Source organism: Daktulosphaira vitifoliae, unplaced genomic scaffold (assembly GCF_025091365.1).
Source record: "Daktulosphaira vitifoliae isolate Bord-2020 unplaced genomic scaffold, ASM2509136v1 Scaffold_2, whole genome shotgun sequence".
Lineage (NCBI taxonomy): Eukaryota > Metazoa > Arthropoda > Insecta > Hemiptera > Phylloxeridae > Daktulosphaira > Daktulosphaira vitifoliae.
The window spans coordinates 18,811,484-18,837,334 of NW_026099573.1; the positions used below are offsets into that span (position 1 = coordinate 18,811,484).

Here is a 25,851-nt window from a genome sequence, read left to right on the forward strand (position 1 = left end):
CTGTCCCTTTTAAAAATATTGACAAAAATTTTATTTTATCACTCTCATTCCATCTATTAATTTCACTTGCCTTTTCATACTTCCTGAAAAATTTTCTTACGTCCTCAGTACCCGAAAAATAATCTGGTTTCATCAACCAAGATCGGTTATTAGACTCCATACTAGTAATATTTGAATTTATTGTTTCTATGCAATTAGTTAATGAAAGTAAATCTAAAATTTTTCCCTCTGTTAAGTTATTACGATTACCCGGTGTTTGTTCTTCTTTAAAGGTTCTATTTAAATCGTCTATATCTTCATAAAAATGTTCTTTACCTGAACCCTCTAATTTATTTTGATCACCCGACGAAGCGTTATTAATATTATTATAAAAATGATCCGGTTTTGTAATATCGCTAGTATTCGCGTAAGAATGATTTTTTTCTTCAATAAGGATGTCTGATAACTTTTCCCCTATACTTTCAAATTTACCTTCTACACTTGGTTCTACGTTACTCTCTACAATTATTAGTTTATCATTAGAAGAGGCATGAATAACTTGCTCAATTTCAGCTGGACTTAAGTTAGGTTTTATATCTGACAATTTAAGTTGCGCTCTAAAGTATCTAGCTAAACGTGTTCTTAAGTCATTTACGTTTCCTAATTCGTCTAAGTTTTTACTTTTACACAAATTTATAAGATCATCTTTTTTTAATGAATATATATCACTAATTTTGTTTAATTTAAATTTTTGAATTTCATTAATATTCATAATAAATCATAATAATTAAGTAATCAAATTAATATTCTAGAAAGTCGAAATTAATTTTTATTAAAATTATTGAACTTTTTTTTTCTTATTTTATTATTAAAAAAAACAATAAGATGTTTATATATAAAAAAAATTTGTATAATTATAAAATTAAATTAAAACTTAGATCTTTTAAAAATGTGTAAATGGTTTTTTGTTTTTGTGGTCAGTTCATTAAATAGGTCAGTCAATTGTGATATACCGTCGTCTAAAATATTAATGAGTTCCTGGTCAGAAAATATTATGTCAAAAGCAAATGTATCTAATTCTGAATTAGTATTATCCCCAAAAATTTCTTTTAATTTCTCCTCTATGTCCTCAATATTACTCATATTATAGACATATGAGAAATTATAAATACACACACAAAAAAATTTTTTTTCTCTGGGAAGATTTTTAAATTACTAAAATTTAATAACTAAATAAAATTATTATATATATATAAATATATTTTGCACTAACCTCGAGTCTTCCGGTTAAATGTTTCAAGTAATCCTTGTATTGTAGTGATCGACGGTTCAATTTATTGACGCGAAATTACACGCACACACAAATTTCGATGCCACGAAAAAACTTCGAGGGGTCGTGTCGGTACGAACCTCGAGTTGGGCGCCAATTTTATGTCGTACGTCGGTAGTACCCCAACGTAGACACAAAGGTTTACTAAAGTTTTATGTATATATATATTGACGATGAGTTCGCCGTTCGAGCTCTTCCCGAGTCCTCCCGTTGGATAAACTGATCAGCCCCAATCTCTCTAATTAGTGGACCACTAAAGGGGTAGAGTTTAGACCCGTCAGCACGGTCTAGCTCAAAAGTAGCAGACTGAAGGGTGGCTCCTTGTCAGCCACCAGCACAACTACCTTTTTACTATACCCACTAAAGGACGGTTAAGCCCAAACACTAGCCAGCTCGTACACTAATTATTAAGATTGACTAAAGGACCAGCAGTCCAACCTAGACTCTAGCCGCACACACACACACACACACACACACACATTTCGATATCACCGTGAAAATAAAATATTGCGCTAAGTCAAGATTTTTAAATAGCTATTTTATTTACGAAAAGTATTAAACACAAAAGTCAAATATAATATAACACAAAAATTAATTAAATCTTACAAAAAGTATATAGTTATTCTTACGTCAACAACCTAACCCGCAACTCGACGTTTCTTCGACAAAAACGTCCAGTCTCGTCTCGCTCAGTATCGTCCCGTGTCGACCCCCTATACTCTTCATGTTTCCCTTTTATATTCTTTTTCCCACCATTATTAATTTGCTTACCCTGCATTTCCCTTTTATATGGAATTATTTTATTGCTTAGGAGTTTAAAAATTGCTTACTACTATGTAAAACTTATATTATACTAAAATCGATGTAATTCAATACTTCCTCATATATTTACTACAGAACGTTCGAACATTATGAAATATAGATCATTAACGACGAAAATGTAATAAATTACAAATAATAAAGAAATTATGGTAACATCGGCCTTTGAATATACTATCAAACTTAATATAAAAATTCCAAAATAATGATTATTTTGGCTCAGATGTTACTCTAATGGTGTTCAGAATGCTCTCTTTCGGTCAGTGACGTTGAGACGCAGTTAGTTATTCTCAAAGTTTATCAGCAAGTTCATAGCGATTAGCCCATTTTACACTTTGTTTTCCTATCGAAGTATATGCCAGAAGTGATTCGCTATGTCTACGTTACATTTGCTTACGAAAACAACATATATTAATTTCAGAGTATTTATTAGATATATCAAGATAGGAAACTAATAATTTCACCAAAAATATATAAGGTTTAGAATTAAATTTTATGAGTTGACATTAAGTAGGCACAAAGAAAAATCAAGTGATTATCAGTAATACAAAGTATAACAAGTAATTTTAATAAATCGATAATGTTTATACAATATATTGGACAGAGTTATACTATTGATTCGTGTCTATTTCAGAAGTGACAAATAATTACAATAAATCTTTTATTAATAAAATGGAGATCAATTTATTGTTCTATAATTTTCTATTTTTCTTACAAACCCTCATACTCATACCCTGAGTAATAGATAAATAATTAATAAATAGAAAAATACAATAAAAATAGTAACTCGGCTCAACCTTTCATTTTTATTTATTTTATTATTTCTTTTTAAGTTACTACGATAATTTCAGTCCTTTATTCACTGTTACCTAATTAAGAAAAACAAATTTTAACTAAAAAATGTAAACTTAATGGTCGTTTTTTATAAAAAAAATGCTTAATTGATTTTATATTATTTTTGTTATTAATAATAATTGATTTTACTAATGATAACTGTCATTTATGTATATAGTTTTACATGTATAGTTACGTGTATTAAAAGGGAAAAATGTTTCGTATTTTTAGATTTTTGAAAACTATCAAACAGCGAGTTGTTAAAAAAAACTTATAATTATTTAAATTAATATAACAAGCAAAGAGTAATTGGAAATAATTTAAGAGTAATTTATATAAAAGTAAGATATTATATTTTATTTTATAAGAGTAATTTATATACTAATTGATATAAGAGGGAATATAGGCGAAGCGTCAATCCTGGATGATGAGAGAAAGTAGACTTAGATGGTTTGGTAATGTTATGAGGAGAGAAGAATCGGAAGCCGTTAGAACAGTTGTAGAAATGAATGTTGAAGGAAGAAGATATAGAGGAAGACCAAAAAAGAGATGGAGAGATGTTATTGAATGCGATATGAGGACAGCTGATGTGAGCGTAGAAATGTGGGAGATCGTGTCAAGTTGCAGTTTAGGATAAGGGTGGCCTACCCCAAGTAGTTGGGATTAAGGCAAGGAAGAAGAAGAACAAGCAAAAAGTAATTGCATAAATTAAACTTCTAAATCTTGGTATTGCTTATTTTATTTATGAAAAGTATGTACTATACATTGTTGCCTCGTTGTACAAAATAACATAAAAATCATACATTTATTACAAAAAGTAAATTACCTTTTTGAAGAAAATCATAATAAGCTGGATTCGTTGCTGGAGATGTTTTGGATTCATTGACTGTTTCTAAATAAAAGTTATTAGAAAAATATTTAAATGATTACTTTTTTTTATTTACTGTTATCTAATAATACAAAATATATATTTTAAACATAACAAGCAAAGAATAATTGCATGAATTAATCTTCTAAATCTCGGGTTTGCTTTTTTTTATTAAGGAATAGTATATATAATATTAATTTTATTTAATAAATATAAGGTTTGAAGTTTTTTCGATCACATTTGAAAACATTATGTAAGATTACAGTATTTTATAGCTTCGATGCGAAGCTGAGAAGGTATTAATTTTACAATCATGTATATATTTTTTTATTTTTGTCTGTCACTACTTTTTCTCAGCTCTATCTAAATCGATTTTTCTAATCGATACGTTAAAAGATCACAAATCGTTTCTAGTTGACGACATTACCCTCAATAGTTAAAAATTTTCCCCTCGTTCCCCGTAAATGGTGAAAATCCCTAAAAAATTATGATTTTATAAATCGTTAAATTTTGACCTTTTTTCTAAAAATTGCCATAACTTATTAAAAAATAAACAAATTAAAATAAATTATTTTATACTGAAATCTTAGTATTTACCCTTTCATTTGATATTAGTTTTTTGAAAATCTGACACTTAACCTGCTCACAGGAGGGAATTAAAATAGCAACTTTTTTGCTCAAATTTTACAATTTAACTTTTAAAAAAGTTCCGGAAATACGGCGTCCTTTAAACATATATCAAATTAAAGCTTATGTCATGCAATATAAATAAAAAAAAAAAAAATCCCCCGACGACCTATCTTCTATGTGCAAATGACCATCAAAATTGAACAAAATATGTATTTTTCGTGTAAAAAATCAATGTTAATTTGAAATTTAAAACTGCCATAGCTTTTTGAAGAATGAACAAACGAAAATAACTTTTTTTAATATAAAAATCTTAAGTAATTTCCTTTTCTTCTTCTTTTCTCCTATTAACATTATTTCGTCGAATTTAGGAAAAATATGTATAATATTAATATTATTTAATAAATATAAGGTTTGAAGTTTTTTCGAACAAATACATTTGAAAAAATTGGTAAAATTACAGTATCTTTTTTAAATAATTTTTGCCTCGCTGTACAAAATAACGTAAAATTATGTATACATTTAGGTATTTTGTAAAGCTTAATTATTTATTTTAAAAAAATTCTAATATGGCATAAAATGTGTATTTTTATTTAATAGAAACGATCAATATATGAAGATCAATACTGTAAGTCTGTAGTTTTAATTTAGAGAAATTTCAACAAATATATGTGATGCAGAAAATAGATATTGGAATGAGCCACACAATTATTTTTTGGGACCAAAATTTTAGACTATGAACAAATAATTTACCTTTATGAAGAAAATTATAATAAGCTGGATTCGTTGCTGGAGAAGTTTTGGATTCATTGATTGCTTTTAAATAAAAGTTATTAGAAAAACATTTTCAAAGATTACTTAGTTTTTTATTTATTGTTATCTAATGATATTATCAATTATTTTTCTATATCATTTTATTTTTCATCGCTATAATTTTTCTGTATATTACATCCTCGTCAATACTACAGTTCTTTTGCTAACTGATCCTAAATAATTAAAACTTTCCATCTTTATCACGTCCTAATTTTTTGAAACTGATCCCCTCAATTATACGTACCTCATGTTCTTCTTTGTCAAACTCGTACTTAATATTTAATAAAAAACTGGAATTGTAGCTAAGGAGGTTTTGGATTGACCATATGTTTCTTAATACAGGTAAATATATAAATATTTTAGCAATTAAACATTTTTAGTGTTTTAGTTACTGTTACCTTATAAAAAAATATAATTTAAAACATGTTACCTTATAATCATATATTTTTACCAATAAAATGAAAACCCATTGATTCTTTTTTTTTATGAATTAGATCAATTTTTATTTAATTTAATTTTTGTTAAATTATAATATGATATACTTTTATATAAAGTCTAGAATAAAATATATACATTTTGGAAATTTATGAAATTTTTTTGACATTTTTATATATTAAAATAATGTAAGCTAATTAATTTATTATTTATCTAAAAAAGATAAAAAGTAAAATATAATTTTACATGATAATAAATATAGATAAACAAATTATGCATAGTAATTTATTACTGTATTTATTTTAATTCTACCGATAATTGTTAAATTTATATTTAAATGGTATTAGCTTCGATGCGAAGCGGAGAAGGTATTAATTTTACTAAGATGTGTTTTTTTTTTTTTTTGTGTCTGTTGCCACTTTTTCTCAGCTCTCACTGGACCGATTTCTTTCAAAAATACGTCAAAAGATCACAAATCGTATCTAGTTGAAGACATTACCCTTAAAAATTGAAAAAAATTCCCTCGTTCCCCGCAAATGGGGGAAATATCCAAAAAAATTACAAATTTAAAAATCGCTAATTTTCGAAATTTTTTCACTTTTTTTTCTTAAAACTTCCATAACTTTTTGAAAAATCAACAAATCAACATAATTTTTTTTTATACTAAAACCTTAGATATTTACCTTTCATTTGATATCATTTTTTTGAAAATCTATCACTTAACCTGCTCATTGGGGGGGATTTAAAATGGCAACTTTTTTACAAAAATTAATTTTTTCAACTTAATTTTTGAAAATGTTCCGGAAAGACTGCGTCCTTTAAACATATATCAAATTAAAGCTTATTTTATGTACTACAAAATGAAAAAAAAAAATTTGTCCCGACACTTTTTTTTCTACATTTAAACGGCTGCCGTAGTTAAAAAAACACTATTTTTGTGTTAAAATTTTCGATTTTCGATTTTAAATTTTCAACTTAAAAATGCTATAACTTTTTGAAAAATGTATATATCAGCACAAATTTTTTTTTTCTAAATACATTATAAGTACATCTTTCATTTGACATACTTTTTATTAAAATTGGACAATTTCCCCTTATATAGGGGGCGTTCAAAACTTAAAATATTGTAAAAAACATAGATCTTTTTCAACTGAACTTTTGAAAATGTTCCGGAAATACTGCGTCCTTTAAACATATATCAAATCAAAGGTTATGTTATATACTATCAAATGAAAAAAAAAAATTTGTCCCGACATCTTATCTTCTATGTGCAAATGGCTGTCGAAAATTTAAAAAAAAATGTAATGTTTGCGATAAAAATTACATTTTATCGGGATGTTTTTTGTACTTAAAACTGCCATAACTTTTTCAAAAATGAACAAATAAAAATAATATTTTTTTGTATTGAAACCTTAGATATTTCCCTTTCATTTGATATAATTTTTTTTGAAAATCTAACACTTATTCTGCTCACTGGGAGGATTTAAAATAGTAACTTTTTTACAAAAAATAACTTTTTCAACTTAATTTTTGAAAATGTTCCGGAAATACTGCGTCCTTTAAACATATATAAAATTAAAGCTTATTTTATGTACTACAAAATGAAAAAAAAAAATTTGTCCCGACGATCTATCTTCTATACGCAAATGGCTACCATATTGAAAAATATACTATTTTTGTATGATAATTATGGGTTTTGTATTTTATTTTAATAGAAGTTGATGTTGCTTTTGCAATTATCCATCAATTTTTTAAAATTAAACACTATCTACAGATTTGCATCGAAGCGTTTCTTATGATAGTGATTTTAATCACTGTCAGATTAAATCTATACTGGACCCTACTATGCAATGTCTCCACTATGCCGCGACCCCACTGTGCTACCGTTTTTTAAAATGTCAATTATTTTTATGCTATAGTTAAATTATAAAAAAAAATGTTGGTAAAATTTGATTAATTCTAGTTATTGTATTAATAAATAAATAGTTAACATCTTCACACATTTATATTTTTTATAATAAGCTCAAATCATACATAAGATTGTATATCATTGTAAATTATGCAATTATAAAAAAAATATTTTAAATATAAATATTTGTTAGAAATAACTCATGTTATCCTAAAAGATATTTCAAAATCAAGGACGATCAAAATACACGAAAATATTTAGAATAGCCTTCTTATTAAATCTGTGGTTTATTCTAAAAACAAATCACTATATATAAGTACTGTAATAAGCTTACCTTTTTGAAAAAAATCATTAAAATCTGGATTCGTAGCTGAAGAAAATTTTGAATCATTGTTTGTTTCTAATGTAAATAGAAAGATATTTCAGTATTTAAATATTTTCATTGTTTTAATTACTTTTTTTTTTCTTTAGATTAATACGAGATATTTAAATTCTTTTTGCTTTTAAATCAAGATAAAAAAAAAACCCCCAGCACACGTGGCATAGTTGGGTCAAGTATAATGATATCAGTCGGTTATTATAATTACTATCATAAATAACGCTTCAATGCAAATCTGTAGATAATATATATATATATATATTATACAATTATTCATTGTGATTTATTAAAATATCTATTAATGTTCCATCAATACTTGTTAAATTAATTTTTTGGTGTATATATACATTTAAAAAACTAATTAAAATATCACTTATCATATTTTTATGTTATAAGAAAATGAAAAAAAAAATTTAGGTAAATTTAATTAATTTTAATAATTGTATGGATAAATGGAGCTATGGATTAATGTATAATTATTCAAGGCATACATTTTTAAGTATTGAGTATATTATGATATTGTATAATATATTTCGCAATTAAAAAAATAAAATTTTAATTTAAACACTAAAAAAAAGTCATATCTTCTTAAAAGAAAACATTAAATCTAGGGCAATCTAAAGACACGAAAACAAATAGAATTGTTCATTAAGTAACTACATCTTTAATTTATTCTTAAATAAGAAACTTCATTTGATATCAAAAATAACTCATTTTACCAATTATATCATATTCAGAGATAAATATGTACCTTTTAATTGATGATCTAATGAATCTCTAATGAATGTTTCTCCAGTGTTTGAATTAAATTCGAAACCTAGTTCAGTAAAATTTTCTGTATTTAGCATTTTTATTCCATTTAATATAATTTCATTGCCAGAAATATAAAGTTGTATAGTTTCTTCGTTCACAATTTGTTTATTATATTCGACATTAAATTTTGGCATAAACAAAAAACTAGTTTCAGATTCCAATCTACAATAACGGTCGATTTCACCTCTTATTCCATTTCTAATCTGGATTATTTTGTTATCTATATTATTCAGTATTTCACAATTGTCTTTCAAATCATTGCATGAGGCGAAATAATTATTTACTTGCACTTGTAAATTTTGGAACACCTGAAATACTACTTTTAACATAACGGCACTTGTATTCAACTGCAATTGAATAGTATGTAGTTTGTCTATAGCATTTAAAGCTCCATGCATTTTTTTTGTGAATAAAGTTATATTGGATATAACATCTAAGAGTTTTACAATGAAATTGTGACTTTGTGATTTATAAAATTGATTATTCATTATTTCTTTACAGAATTTTTGTTGATATTCAACAGATTGTACTATGTCAATTAAAATACTTGCGTATGTGCAACCTAGGAAAATTGTTGCACCTCGTATTTTTTTATTACAAGTTTCTGTTACTATTTTCTCTTTAATGATACTCGATAGATCATATATTTTATTGAAGTAAGTTACATATTTTACATACTTTAAATTTTTCCATCCAACACATTTAAAAAGATTATTCATAATACGAGTATTTCTTTGTGTATTTCGATGTGATTGTATGCATAAGGCCACACAAAATAATAACAGGCTCTTTGAAACAAGCTTTAAAGAAGCCATTTTTTAAAAAATGTTTTAATAATGTTACTTAAATAATTAAAATAATTATTACGGTATTTATAAACTGTTAAAAAGAATTCTGATTCCAAATATAGTGTTTACTCATAATAAAAACGTCATATGGTAATTGAAAAAAATTATAATTTTTATCATTTTAGCAATAACAACTTAGAATTGCTTTATTCTCCCAATAATGATGTTAAAAATTTTTCGAAATACCTGATTTCAAAAGGACATTTTTAAAGGTTTACGAGTTCGTAACACATCACCGTTTTAAGTGAAATTTATACAACCTATTTTTTACAACTTTATTATTTACCAATTATAAACTAATCTACTTTTCTTGATCATTCTCTTTTATATGATTTAATTGTATCTCTTCTTTTATTTCTTTCTTACTTAATTTTAATTTAAATAAAATTATTCATAAAAACTTTGACTACTTAACTTACACTAGTAAATAAAATTAATAATAATGAAATATGAGTTTCCGTTGATGAATATTTTTTTTTTATGTTTTCTTTTTAAAATTGTAGCTCATTTAACGTTTTAGTATACTTAGAAATGTCTCTTAAATTAGTTTTTACGTTATCATTTAAATTAATAATATCTTCTGCTTTTAATTTTTTAAGTTTAGTTTGTATGTCAAAATTTGTGTTTAAATTAATGTATAACTTTAATTATAACTTATTTTTACATATTTTAAAATACAATCTTTTGTATTAACAAAATATTGTATGTAGTTGTTGAAACAATTTACCATGACATAAATTACCCATACTAAAAATTGTAATAAATAAAAAGAAATAAAAAAATAGAAGTTAGAAAGGAAAAGAAATGTAACGCAGGTGGCCAATGAGGAAAGAAGAGTTGTAGCGGGCGTAGTATAAAGAAGGATGGGCAGCAATGGAAAGTAAAAGTGGCTAAAGGTACCCCGGGCAGTGACTATAATAAAATGAAATAGAAAGGAATCTCGGGGTATGTATGCTTGCGTGAAAACGTCTAATATATGAATAAGATGGAATAACAAAGAAGGGTCACTACCTATCTCCTGCACAGTAACGCGTACACGAATTTCTGGCGAGTCACAAGTATCGTATTTCCTTATAAAAGTATTTTAGTTCATTATCAATGAATATAAATTATAAAAGTTCTTCAGTAAAGGATTTATCATAGACTTATTGTATAAATAAATGTTTTCACTTACCTCTGACTATCCTGATAAGACAGGTATTTTCTTGAGATGAATGATGTAGTTGATGTAACAATTATCGATATATACGTATATGCATCGGTGTACGCATTTAAAATTATACGGTTTATGTTATTATTAACTCGCGTGTAACTACTTTTCTAGTACAATTCTATATTAAATCTATCCAAGGTGAAACCTAAGTTTGTTATAATTCTGGTTTATAATGTAAAACCCTTTTGTATATTTATGTGATATAGTCTTAACCTTGTGTGTGGTGTTTTACACTAATGTATTTATTATTTAATAATTTATAAAAACAATAAAGAAATTCTAAACAACATAACTGTCCTGTGCAACAAACTATTTCCAAGTGGCTTACGTCTTTTCAGTCGTCCAAAGAGTGATCTAGGGTAGATGCGAGCTCAATTTCCGTTTTTTGCACAATAGATTATACTAGTGTCCTACACTTCGATTGCCCGCACTGTGGCAGAGATCAGACTGGCTAGTCGATAAGTGAAGAAACACTTTTTAGTTGTTTAGGTGATTAGTATAATATTTCGACTCTGATTTATTTGTATTTCGTAGCTGGTTATACCAACGTAAGATCTCAAATAATATCTTTGTCTTTATGCAAAGACCCTTATGATATGTGGCCTACTTCTTATCAATCACCCGTGGGACGACCTAGGTTAGATGCGACTGTACTATAGATTTATGCACGATAAGTTATGTTAGTGTCCTACAATCCGATGGCCCGCACTGTGGCAGAGATCAGACTGGCTAGTCGATAAATGGAGAGACACTTTGGAGAAATCTTGTGATCAACTAAAATTTTAATTATGATATTATTGTACTAGTACCCTGTCCAGCCAGGTTGTGGNTTATGATATTATTGTACTAGTACCCTGTCCAGTCAGGTTGTGGCACTTCAATAAGTAATAGAACACAATGCAATCTAGTCATATATTTTTTTAGTATGTTTATATAAATATGTAGATAAAAAAATAAATAAATACTAATATTTTATATGTGTTAGAATATTTATATCACCAAAAGTATTCGACCGAAAATAAGATGTATAATATTTCTTGTAAATCCCAGTAATAATAAAAGAACACCCAAATTTGGGGGATATTAGGGTATAATTTGGGGGATATTTAATGATATTAGGGTGTTATATACGCACTATGTATTGTGGAGTTTTAATGTTTATTAAATTTTGGATTTCATACGAATACTGATTAATTATTTACAATATAATTTTTTCTATCAATTCGTTTTCATATTGTAGGATTACCGTTTTTCGAACAGTAGTGTTTACTTCTCAAAACAAGTAATTATACTTTACTTCTAAGCTGATTTTTGATAGATAAATGACGAATTTACGTTTGAGACTGTTGACTACATTATATTAGTCTGTGATTTTGATGTATCACTTGATATCTTGAGCGTTCAAGTTTCATGATTTTCTTGTAAAAATATTCAGCATCGGTAACATTATATACACCAAATAACAAACTGGCAGCCCGTTCAATGATGTTCATTAATTCCCTCTTATGTATGGGACTGCTCTAACATTTTGAATACTAGGCTTCGCCTAGCTGGGGCTCTACCCTCGATCCGGTACCCTGCGAGGCGTCCCTCCAGGTAGGCCACTGATTCCAAGTACACGGCACTCCGGCACGATATGTGATGTGTAAAAAAAATATAACTTCAAAAGCAGTTTACCAGAAAATCAGTCTTACTCGTAAATGCAATGATTATTAAAAAATAATAATACGAATACAAAATACTTAGGTGTATTCATATACATAATAGTTCAAATTTTAAAGTTATTTTTCTCGACTTCAAATAAGCAAACAATTTATATAAGTTTAACTTTCTATGCTATATCAATTATTTATTTATATAATATTTATGAAAATCTGTAATCTCCTTGTCAGGTATTTTAAAATAAAATACAAAACCCAGGATTAAAATTGAACACAAAAATAGCATATTTTCAACACTTTCAAAAATTAAATTGAAAATGTCCTAGTTTTAGTACGCCTGTTTAAAGTTTTAACCCCCCTTGTATAAAGGAGTATGATCCGATTTACAAAGAAAGTGCGTCAGATGAAAGGGGTATATAAAAATTTATTATAAAAAATAATAATATTGATCCATACATTTTTCCAAAAGTTATAGCAATATAAATTTAATAATATAAAATATAAAATCGAGAATTTTTTCACAGAAATCGTACGTTTTTCTTTAACTTTGATGTCCATTTTCACCACGAAGACAAGTCCAGAGGTCATAATTTTTTTTCAAATTAAAGTATATTACATTAGCTTTAATTTAAAGTATATATAAAAGTGTTAATATTTCTGGAACATTTTCAAAAGTTAAGTTGAAAAAGTTAATTTTTTGTAAAAGAGTTACCATTTTGAAACCCTTCCTGTGGGCTGTTAAAGGGTCAAATGTTCACAAAAATATATAAAATAATAGTTAAATATGTAAGGTATCTATAAAAAAAATTATATTAATTCGGCAATTTTTAAAAAAGTTATGGCAATTTTAAGTAAAAAAAAATTGAAAAAATGTCGAAAATTAGCGATTTTTAGATTTGTAATTTTTTGGGGGATTTCCCCCGTTTACGGAAAACGAGGGAATTTTTTTCAATTTTTGAGGATAATGTCTTTGACTAGATACGATTTGTGATTTTTTGACATATTGTTCATCAAAATCGGTCCAGCGAGAGCTGAAATTGAGCGTTCACAGACACACAAAAAAAAAAAATAAATAAAAAAACACATCATAATAAAATTAATACCTTCTCAGCTTTGCATCGAAGCTAATAGTTAAAACAAGCAAAAATATTATTTTAAAACTATTACTGATTTTGATTATTAATATGTTAAAATTAAGTAGTGCAATATATAATTTTTAACCTATTATTCTGGTTCTTTAAAGTTGTCTTTTGTGAAAGTTTATAATAAAAAAAAAGTATTAATTACCTCAACTTTTAGCTCAACTCTCAAGTTTGAAATTGTCATAATTAAATAGAAAATTTTATGAGAATTAAAAAAAATTGTATTGTAAATATAAATATGCAGTCAGGAAATTTTACAATTATTATTTACAGTAAATTTATCAGAAAAGCTCAATATTTTTTCGCATTTTTATCATAATAGATAATAGAATCATTTCTAAGTAACTCTTGGTGTTTAAAAAGATGTTACAATTGAAATATTCAGAACTTGATTAATTTTAGTGATTTACTAATAATTAAAAAAACCAATCAAAATTTTCTTCAAAAAATCTACTCAATCCAACGTATTATAAAATTTGTTTATAATTGTAAAAATTTTTTGTTAAATTCAGGTGAATTTTTTTTAGATCTATGATTTATATAGTAATGTTACCAAAAAAATGGGAATATTATAGACTGGAAGTTTTACAGACAAATTGATTAATTTAAAAATTAATAAATGACAAAGTAAAATGATTTAATTTTATAGTTGAAACCTATTATAATATCAAGTAAAATTAAAACTATATTAAAAATATTATTAATTTAAAAACTAAAAAATATTAAACTCAAAAGCCACATAAAATTACTGAAAAGTCGCCGATACGTATTTCGGAAACAATGTTACCATTATTAAATTTAAATAACTTAAAAATCAAATGATTTGAAAATTTTTTCTAACTAAAAAAATGCAACAGGCGCATTCGAACGTCGTACCGTAAGCGTGAGAAACCCAAGTGTTATCGATACGGCAACTATTCGTCGCTTTTTTATCGATGAATTTTATTAGAAATTTAAGCTAATTCAAATTATTAAATTACTTTTTTGACTTACAAAAAGGTATTTTTAAGATTAATATGCACTCAGGAAATTTTAGAATAACTATTCACAGTAAATTTATTAGTGCAGCTCGATTTTTTTGCATTTTTATCGTAATAGATCACATAATAGAAACAGTAATCATTTCTAATTAAATTTTGGTGTTTAAAAAGATTCTACAATTGAAATATGCAGAACTGAATTAATTTTAATGATTTACTTTAACTAAAAAAACCAATAAAAAAAAACCCAGCACAGGGGGGTCGCGGCACAGTGGTGACGTGACATAGTTGGATCAAGTATAATGGTATCTGACAATGNTGGATCAAGTATAATGATATCTAACAGTGATTAAAATCACTATAAAAAAAAAAACGCTTCGATGCAAATCTTTAGATAGTGTTTAATTTTAAAAATTGGTGGATTATTCCAAAAGCTTCATAAAATGCTAGTTCCTTATTAATATCCTGATTAAGATAAAGTATGTCGAATGAAAAAAGGAATATTAAAAAATAGTATTTCCCATAAAAAAATTATATTGATCATTACACTTTTCAATAAGTTATAGCATTATAAAATTAAAAATGTAAATTTTAAAATCGAGAATTTTCACAGAAAAATAGCATTCGGTAGCCATTTTCACCGCGAAGACAAAATAAAGTCCGAAATTTTTTTTTTACATAATAAAGTAGACTACATTAGCTTTAATTTAAGATATATAGAAAAGTGTCAGACTTTCCGGAACACTTTCAAAATTTAAGTTGAAAAAGTCAATTTTTTGTGAAAAAGTTGTCATTTTGAATCCCCCCCTGTAGGCAGGTAAAAAGTCAGATTTATAAAAAAAAATATACCAAATGATAGGTAAAGACATCATGCATCTATAAAAGAAAGAATTATATTGATATGTTCATTTTTAAAAAAGTTACGGCAGTTTTTAGTAAAAAAAATTAGCGATTTTTAAATTTGTAATTTTTTTGGAGGTTTCCTCCATTTACGGGGAACGAGGGAAATTTTTTCAATTTTTAAGGGTAATATCTTCGACTAGATACGATTTGTGATCTTTTGACGTATCATTGAAAGAAATCGGTTCGGTGAGAGCTGAGAAAAAGTGGTAACAGACACAAAAAAAAAAAAAAAACACATCTTAGTAAAACCAATACCTTCTCAGCTTCGCATCGAAGCTAAAAGTTGTTAAAAAGATCTACTCAATTGAGCGAATTATAAATTTTGATTATAAATGTAAAAATCGATTGTTAAATTTAGGTGAAATTAAAAATAATTTTTTTTTTTAGATTTGTGATTTATATAGCAACATTTTAACAAAAAATTTGGATACTAAAAATCTATAATATTCCAAAAATTTGGAATGTTATAGACTATTAGTAACACACACAAATAGAGTTAAAAACTTAGTAAATTACAAAGTAAAATTATTAACTATCTTAAGTGATAGTCAAGCGGCTTTGAAGGCACTCTGTAACGATCAGGTGAATTCATAGCTGGTCCTCGAATGCAGGCAAACTTTAGAATCACTATCGAGGTTCAACAAAGTTACACTAGTATGGATACCGGGACACAACGGTGTCACTGAAAATGAGAATGCTGACTTTCTAGCCAGGAAAGGAGCAGAGAACACATAAATTGGACTAGAACCAGTGGTAGGACTCACTGAGCTATCGCTCAAAGTGCTACCCAAGAATTGGTACAGGAAAATCTGGAAATACTTGGTAGTACCTAGACAATCTAAAATGTTTATCAAGACCCCTGGTCTACTGTTGGGTGATCTTAATAGCATATCTAGTCATCAAATAAGCACCCTGACTGGTCTACTGACAGGACATGGTCACATACTTAAACATCTTAACGCAATGGGGTTATCGGAATCAACATTATGCAGGAAGTGTAAAGTAGAAGAGGGGAAGACTCATTTCACATCATGTGCGAATGTNGCACCCTGACTGGTCTACTGACAGGACATGGTCACATACTTAAACATCTTAACGCAATGGGGTTATCGGAATCAACATTATGCAGGAAGTGTGAAGTAGAAGAGGGGAAGACTCATTTCACATCATGTGCGAATGTAAAGCCTTGTTTACACTAAGATCAAACTACTTGAATAAATCTTTTCCTGAAAAAGAAGATATCAAAAACCCAGAGAGATACTTAATTTCGCCAGAAAGACAGGACTCTTTGGTCATATTTAGAGGTGACTTTATGGTTGGTAATGTATTAACACTTTGGTGATAACACTTAGGTGGGTAAACCGAATCAAGACAATTCAGTATGAGATACGCACGATGGACCAACAGGTCTGAGTGCATGGGTATTACGTCCACCTCGATAATAACTAAAACTAAGTAAAATGATTTATTTTTACAGTTAAATACTTTTATCATATCAATTCTAATTCGACAACAAATACTTTAAAAATATTAGAAATTAATGATTTTAATTTTTTAACACGCTTATATTAGTTTCACCTGTATGTATGTATGTTTTTAACTCTCCAAACGCCTCGCTCATCACACGCCGTAAATACTATTCCTGAATAAATTTATTTTTGGTTATCGTACCCGTACACACGTGCGTGTCATCAATATTATATATATATAAACAAATTTTTATTTTGACTGACCATTATCATCCGCGTGCATACGGCTTACGTATATATTCCTACCGCCGTTTATACCTCAGGTATAACGTTAGTCCGACCCGCCCGCCCACAAAACACGACTGTACCTAATGCATGATACGTTTACGTACTTAAGTCGCATTATTTGTATATATATATATATATATATATATATATATTCTAATTACTATTAAAAATATATATTAACACACTTTATTCTTATTTAGAGATATAGAACTCATTCATTCCGATTACAAAGGATGAATCCAGTATCGTCATTTTTCGTCACTACCTCCATGTTCCGGGAGTGGGTAATTTACGCGCCTGCTGCTTTCCTTGGATGTGGTAGCCGTTTCTCAGACTCCCTCCCCGGAATCGAACCCTGATTTCCCGTTACCCGTTACAACCATGATATTGATAGTAACTACTATAATAACATGAAACTAAAAAGTGAAAAATAAATATAGTTTAAAAAAACTAAAAAAACACGCTTTTAAAGCACATCGAACTAAAAAGTTAAAAATAATTTTTAAAATAAGCTTAAAACAATAATGAACGAAAAATACTAGTATTATTGTAATAAAAGCGTGGGTGCTTTGTGCCATATTTTTCGTATATTGAGCACCCGACGCTTTTATCACAATAATACTAGTATTTTTTGTTCATAATTATTTTAAAAATTATTTTTAACTTTTTAGTTCGATGTGCTTTAAGTGCGTGTTTTTTTTAGTTTTTTTAAACTATATTTTTGTATAGAAAAAGCTGGTTAAGCTACTTTTTATTTGAATATAGATTTTTTTTTCAATTTTTAAGGGTAATATCTTCAATAAATACAAATTGTAATCATTTGACGTATTGTTGAAAAATTTAGGTTAATTGAGGGTTGGAAAAATAAATCGCAGCCACAAAAAGAAACACATAGTAAAATAATATTAACATGAATAAGAAATTTCTTCTCATGAGGGTAGACTACAGTGATGGGATAGTTGATATTTATTGAAGTTATTGAATCTAAATTAAATAAAAATAAAATGATTTGAAAATTTTTATAACTAAAAAAAAAATGCAAAATATTAATTGCTACAAGCGGATTCGAACCTGTGCCCTAACCGTGAAAGACCCAAGTGTTACCGATTCGGCAACTATTCGTCGCATGATAAAATTAGCAAATTAAGCTAAGTCAAATATAAAAGTTACTTTTTCGACTTAAAAAAAGCAAAAAAATTAATATAAGTTTAACTTCTTATATCTTATGAACTTTATTCTAGATAATAATATAAGCTTTAATTTAAAATTAAATAAAAGCGTCAATATTTCCGGAATATTTTCAAAAATTATATTGAAAAAGCTTAACTTGTATGCAAAAATTGTTTTTTTGAATTTCCCTTGCGGGCAGGTTTAGACTCAGATTTTTTAAAAAAATATTTCATTGAAAGAAGAATATCTAAGGTTTCAATATAAAAAAAATAATTTTAATTTGTTCATTTTTTAAAAAGTTGTAGCAGTTTTAAGTATTTTCCTATAGAAGAAAAAGTGTCGTGACAAATTTGTTTTTTTGATCTTATAGTACATAACATTAGCTTTATTTTAACATATGTTTGAAGCTCGGAGTATTTCCGGAACATCTTCAAAACTTAAGTTGAAAAAGTTAAATTTTTGTGCAGAAGTTTGTATTTTGAATCCCCTTCTGTGGGCAGGTAAAGGGTCAAATTTTCAAAAAATTTATATGAAATAAAAGAAAATTTTTAAGTTTTCAATGTCGAAAAAATCTAGGTTGATTAGTTAATTTTTGAAAAAGTTATGCTAATATTAAGATAAAAAAGTGAAAAAAATGACGAAATTTACCGATTTTAAAAATAGTAATTTTTTTTGAGATATCTTCCATTTACGGGGAACGAGCGAAATTTTTTCACTTTTTAAGGGTAATGTCTTTTATCACAAGATACGATTTGTGATCATTGACATATTGTTCATCAAAATCTCAGTGAGAGTTGAGAAAAAGTGGCAATAGACACACAAAAAAAAAACACATCATGGTGAAATTAATACCTTCTCAGCTTCGCATCGAAGCTAAAAAAAATAAAAAATGTAATTAACAAAAAAAGATATCATAGTTTTGCATCGAAGCTAAAATTATTTTATTTTGTTAATTTTTAAAAAGTTAGGGCAGTTTTAAGAAAAAAAATAATAAAATTTACTTATTTTAAAAAATTGTAAGTTTTTGGCGGATTTACCCCATGTAATCGGAACGTTTAATTAAAATTTTTTTTTCAATTTTCAAAGGCAATATCTGCAACTAGATTTGATTTAAAATCTTTTGATGTATTGTTGAAAGAAATTAACCGGGTAAGATCTTATAAAGTGGGGTGACAGGCATAAAAAAACATAGAGTAATGTTAATACTTACTCAGTTTCATATCTAAGCAAAAAGAAACTGTCAAAAAAATCTATATCATATATATAATTAAAAAAACAAGAGTCTGTGACTTGCAAATTATAAAAACATAATTAAAAATTATTTCTAGGTAAAACATAAAAAGAACAATTGAAGATAGCATAAATTATAAACATTTATTTTATATTAATAAAATTATTTTTTATATAATCAACAATGTTTATATCAAACATTTCCCTACTTGATTTGACTTTAACACGTAACTGAATATTTTAATATCGACGTTTTGGTATTATTGAATTTATATTTTCATAATATAATCTAACGTTTTATGACTTAATTTTCCCTAAAAAAGTAACTTAAGTGATAAAACGAATCTGATTTAGGATTAAAAATCTTAATTCTAAAAAAAATATCAAATATATCAAAATCCTATTTTAAAAATTCTCTCTTATTATATAATAGAACAAGGAAATAATGTTATAAAAACATTATTTAAAAAAAAAAAATTTTAGAGATGTTATGAAAATTTTATTTTAACGCCAATCACTAAATTTCTCTTAAATTAATAATTATTTTTTTGGATATTGTTAATTGTATATTACGTATAATAAAATCATTTTTAGGATCATCTTTTATATCTTATATGGTTTTCAAATCTATTATTTAACTGACAATGTATGTATTAAATTGAATTTTAAAATAGAAAAATGATCTAATTAAGAATACGACTGATCTATATTATATAAATAACTATATTTATATATATTCCATATGAATAACTTTAGACAAATACTTTTGAAGTAGAATTTTGACTGCAGGTGAATGACGGATGATGCAATTTTTATTATTCGTTATTTTTCAGTTTAATTCTAAACTATGGTTAAAATATGAAAAATAATAATAATATTAGGTTTTTAAATATTTTTTTTAACAAAAAGGGGAACAAGTCGTTATGCTGGAACATTGTTATTATTAGAAAAAATAATGAAGATCTGGAACGAGTTCTTTTTGATAAAGATTTTTTCGGGGGCCTATATAAGTACGGAAAAAAATACTATCGGAATGTATAATAAGAGAAAATATTTTTTGTGACAAAATATTTACGGACCGTAGAATGACGGAAAATGCAGTGCCGTATCATATAATGACGGCAAGTCAAATAGCAGACCGCAGAATAACGGAACGTAAAATCGTGAAGAGTGAAGAGGCGGATCGTAGAATCTCGAAACGTAGTTTTACGGAATCATTGGTTCCAAAAATTTGACTAATTGAAATTGTTATTTATCAAACATAAAATATCTCATGAAATATTTTATTTCTTCTGTAAAATTTTGGATAAGATAGATTCCTGTGATAATCAACTTATATAATAATAAAATTTTTTATTAGTACAATATTTCTATTTACTGTCACTAAAATATACTGTATATAAAATTTTTTGTGAATTATAAAAAGTTTTAAGTGAGAAATGATTAGTTTTTTTATAAATAGTGGTAAGAATACATTATAGTAATTACTAGTCCAACATAAATTTATTACGCTAATTTTAAAGTTAACATATAAGCTAACAAAATTAATTTTATAGTTAAATAAAGTCAGTTAAATTCAACTGAAAATTAAATTATTTTTTAAGATCATAGTATAATTTTAAAATCATAAGATTTAAAAAAAAAGTAATTTAAATTTCAAAATTTATGAGTTTTTTCTTTGTGTTATAATTTACTTAGTAATATAAGTATAAAAAAAATATTATTATCTATTTAATAATGCCTAAATGCCTCTTTTCGGTAATAAATCAATTTTACAAATTATTCTGAAGAACAAGAATAATTAAAATATCTCAATAATGATTGTTGCTAATCGGTATTTTAATAGAGCAGAAAACTAACCTGAATGATAAAATTGATTAATAATATTTTGTTACATGACTGATATCAACTATTTACTAGACATATTATAATAAGAATTAACAAGGTCTTCAACAACTCCATGTGTGTGGTTAAATTATCTTATGAAAAAATTAATCAAATATGTTATACAGGTCATTAATTAAGGAAAAGACATTCATTATCTTGAAAAATTTTTAATTTCCGTAAAAGAAAATATTGTTTGATACAAAAAACTTAATAATAATATATAGTTAAATAATTTCAGGTTTTCATCTCTTCAGAGGTGGAACTTAAAATATTAAGTACCTATCTCTATTGAGCTTGTAGTCTTAAAAATAATTGTTTAATTAATTTATAAGTATTCCAAATACATTTAAATGAAAGTATTTTACTAGTATTTAAAATACTTTTTCATAAAAGTATTTGAATAGAATCTTAGACCCTTTAAAAAGGTATTCGTTACAAAACTGACTGTACCCTAAATTTTGTCTCAAAAAAAGCTTTGATAAGCTAAAAAAAAAGTGTTATCGACTCTATAATACAGGTATCCTTATTTTATAAGTTAAATAAATTAAATTCATTTTATACTTATTATAAATTATTAATTTTAAACAATTTTAATGTAAGTTTAATAGAGACATAAAACAAATATTTTTACTCAATAATTATACTATAATATAAATTAATCAAATTTAAAAAAAAAATTAATTGGTGAAGTTACTTTAAATATTTCCGTGTGTCAAAAATATATTAATATTGACACTTATCCTATCAATTCGAAAATAGTAGAATGTTTTATTGTTGATACAAATAGGATACCAGATAATTTTAAAATTAATATAATTTTTTTTTTTTTTTATATCAGAAGAAAGTGGCAAAGCATTTGTAAATACTTTATAACATACCATTTGACCAGAAAAGATTACAATTTTACATTTCACGATTTAATTATAAAATTAATTTTTTCTAAAAATTTTTTTTTAATTATAAATTATCAATATGAACTTGTAATAAATGTTTAATTTATGAGGCGTTTGATTGTTTTTATGTATTACACAATTTAATTATTAATGTTTTTAATTTTTTTGGTGACTATATTTTTTTAAGTGAAATTACTCTTTTCCATATTTTTGAATGATTATACATTTGAAAATTGTATTGAAAATTCAAATTATGTTTAATTGTACGTGAATTTTAATGATTAATATTAAAATTTTAATTGAATAAAGTTAAAAGTATTCAAATTATTATTATTATTATTATTTGTATTTGTATTAGGGCGGTCCTGAAATCAAAATAATAATTTTAAGGTGACCTCAAAATTCATCAATATTTTCTGTTTGCTATTTAGATTGAAATTCCAATCATTAGGCATCAAATTTATTTAAAAAAAAATCACGAAGTATACATAGGATATATTATACATAAATTGTGTATATGTATGTATATATTTATGTACTTTAATAGTATTAGATTAAATTCTATTTAAAGTTAAATTTTTAATATTCATAAGTATTATATTGTATCTGTAACGTCACTCAACCCAGCGTTTGACATTTAAATGACGTTCCTATGAAATCAACTAAAATTTTCTTTAATATCGCACGTTGCCACGAGACTATTACGTTTCGTCTCATTAACTTGTTAAAAATCTTAAAATTTTTGTATTCCTGGATGTAAATTATTTTTATTATTTACACTTTTTTTTTTAAGAATAAAATCTAAAAATATGTTAACTGTCCTTAATATTAATATTAAAAATATTAATAGATATTAATATTTTAAAACAATCAACTTTGATTTTATAATAATATTGAAAAAAACTACTTAACATTAAAGTTTAAAAAGATTTTAGGTTTTCAAATATGAGGAAGGTTGTTGTACCTTTTTGAAATGTATGTTTCATAAATACGTTATTTATAATTCACTGCGATATTGAGCTGCTCAAATAACTATAAATACCTGTGTAAATTATATAATTAATTAAAAAAATATTTATTACAATCACTATTGGATTCAGAAATATTAATAATATAAAATTGATGTGTTATCTTAAGAATGATCGAAATCGAAAGGAAATCTTTATTATTAGAAGATATGAAAAAACTTATGTCTTGCTAAAATTTCATACCCAGTCATCGTACTTTAGTCAGTATTAATGAAGTAAAACTATATGGAACAAAAGAGCAAATTGAGAACCACTTATCACAATATTTTCCAGATTTTTACGGTCCGGCGTTCTACGTTCCTAATTTTAGAAGTAAGTTAATGTACGGTCAGGCATTTTATATTCCGTACTTATACAGTCCGGCTTTTAAATTTTTTGTAATTATACAGTTCCCACAATATACTTCCCGGTAATATTTTTTCCAGATAATTCGTGTTCCGCCCATTTTTTCCCCGCATAATTACGGCCTCCCATTTTTTCCAACACTGTTCTTTAAAATTGATCAGTGTCAGTTACGTGTTATTGTCAAATTTATAGCGATATATCATATTAATATACTATATAATAAGTATGCTCACGTGAAATATCATTATGTAAACAACGATATTTAGATTCAACTAAAAGCTATACTATAATTTATGCGCTTTAATATTTATAGAAAATTGACTTAAATATATTTTATAAAATTCTGTGTATCTTTTTTATTAAGGTCATCTATTTCAAACTCCGATTCTTCATTCATTGTTGTATCACCTATTAAATCTAAAATAAAATAATTATTTCAATTCTTTTATGTAAATTATATATAACTATATATCTATGTTTTTCAAACCATTAGAATTATTAACACAAGTCAACAATTATAAAATAATTTGTAATTATGGAATATCAAGTCATTTTATTTTTTTTATTTGTTATTATATTAAAAGCTAATTTGCAAAAAAATCGTAAGAGTGACGATGTTCTATGTTAAATATTTTACTAATCATAACCACTAACAAAATTGCATTTTTGTTGGTAGTATAGATTATAAAGGAAAAATTACTCAATTACATATCCTAACCAAGTAAATATTGTCGTATTGTAAAATATATCTATTAATCCCTTCCTAATTATACCCGTAGTCTTAATGTTTGTATATAGTTATGTACTATCAAATTTTATTTATTTAAGTTCATTTTACACTTTAACAAATGAAAAATTTTTATTTCTAATCAGCTTAATTTTTAAATATTGAATTTTTAAGTGTCAAACTTTGTAGTATAAGATTTATTTAACAGTTGTAATGTTCAATCACTTTTCAAAATTCATCTATTTAAATTAGTATGGTAAATGAGTATATATCTTTTAAAAATTATAATATCATATAAAATATCATTTTATATTTAATAAAAACGCTTTAAAGTTCAATACTAAAATTGTGTTGTTAAATCAAGTTCGAAAAATAAAAAAAATTCGATTACTTTTTGAAACTCATGTTTGTGTTTTTTTTAATTTAAAACACTTTGGTGTGATTATTGGGTTATTATACATTGGGTTAATATACATTCTTAGAAAAAGTTAAAATCATACAAAATGTATATCTCTATTATATGGAGACGCTTAACATATTAACATTCGATTCTAAAATTTTGTAGATATTTTAGTTTAAATAATTTTATATAAGTGAAAATGAAAATGATTATGGTGGAACTAGGCTATATAATTCAATAAATCAACAAATAATTTACCTTTTTGTAGAAAATCATAAAAAACTGGTATTGTATCTGAAGAGGTTTTGGATTCATTGTCCGTTTCTAAATATAAGTAATTAGAAAAATTTATTAGTGATTAAATAATTTCAGTTTTTTATTTACTGTAATCTAACGAAGAAAATCATGTGTTTTTAACTAAAAAAGGTGAACTCATTGGTATTTGGACGATTGTTATAAGAAAGTGCGTAGTCTGATATGTTATTGTTTTTCGTGAAATCAATGATCGATTTTACGCCAGATATCATTATTATTTCCACGTATAGTTTTATAATTGATAAATGATTACTTGAACTTGGTGAGTTATGTATATTAAAAAGCAAATATATTTAGCATTTTGTGGTCTTTGAAAACTAGCTAAAAGAGACTTCCTCATAATAAAACTTCAAATTATCTAAATTAACATATCAAGCAGAGAGTAATTGGATAAATTAATCTCGTAAATTTCGGATTTTCTTTATAAGATAATTAAGTATAATATTAATTTTACCTTATAAGTAGAATGTTTTATGGTTTTTCCGTCACATACATTTAAAAACATTGTGTAATGCTTTGCATTACGCATCTTACGATTATCAATGA

The 25,851-nt window shown here is 25.7% G+C and overlaps 2 protein-coding genes across 8 annotated transcripts in view; both read right to left on the reverse strand.

Annotated features, from left to right (window-relative positions):
- Positions 1-3,222: 3,222 nt before the first annotated feature.
- Positions 3,223-9,635, reverse strand: LOC126899417 (uncharacterized). Of its 2 annotated transcripts, XM_050674367.1 has the most exons (3): positions 8,745-9,635; positions 7,949-8,014; positions 3,223-3,854 (listed from the first exon to the last, which is right to left on the reverse strand). In XM_050674367.1, the coding sequence occupies exons 1-3, from the start codon at positions 9,619-9,621 to the stop codon at positions 3,760-3,762; spliced, it is 1,038 nt and encodes a 345-aa protein (XP_050530324.1). In that variant the 5' UTR covers positions 9,622-9,635; the 3' UTR covers positions 3,223-3,759. The 2 variants fall into 2 exon arrangements, with proteins under 2 accessions (XP_050530324.1, XP_050530325.1); XM_050674368.1 differs by lacking the exon at positions 7,949-8,014.
- Positions 9,636-22,596: 12,961 nt separating this feature from the next.
- The window catches only part of LOC126899396 (uncharacterized), a 240,256-nt gene continuing 237,001 nt past the window's right edge, over positions 22,597-25,851 (reverse strand). For 4 of the 6 annotated variants that reach the window (XM_050674304.1, XM_050674295.1, XM_050674291.1 and 1 more), the window contains one exon: positions 22,598-24,280. In XM_050674304.1, coding sequence (XP_050530261.1) covers positions 24,186-24,280 — 95 coding nt within the window. In that variant the 3' untranslated portion in view covers positions 22,598-24,185. Of the gene's footprint in view, positions 24,281-25,851 lie in introns of all 6 variants that reach the window. The other 2 variants (XM_050674286.1, XM_050674299.1) reach the window with 2 other exon arrangements.

Bases quoted from the DNA above. Each gene is read 5' to 3' on its own strand.
- LOC126899417 (XM_050674367.1), bottom strand. From the start codon at position 9,621: ATGGCTTCTTTAAAGCTTGTTTCAAAGAGCCTGTTATTATTTTGTGTG. The intron at 8,015-8,744 runs GTACATATTTAT...TATTTACATTAG, and splicing joins ATTAGATCATCAATTAAAAG to AAACAAACAATGATTCAAAA. The intron at 3,855-7,948 runs GTAAGCTTATTA...ACTTTTATTTAG, and splicing joins TAATGATTTTTTTCAAAAAG to AAACAGTCAATGAATCCAAA.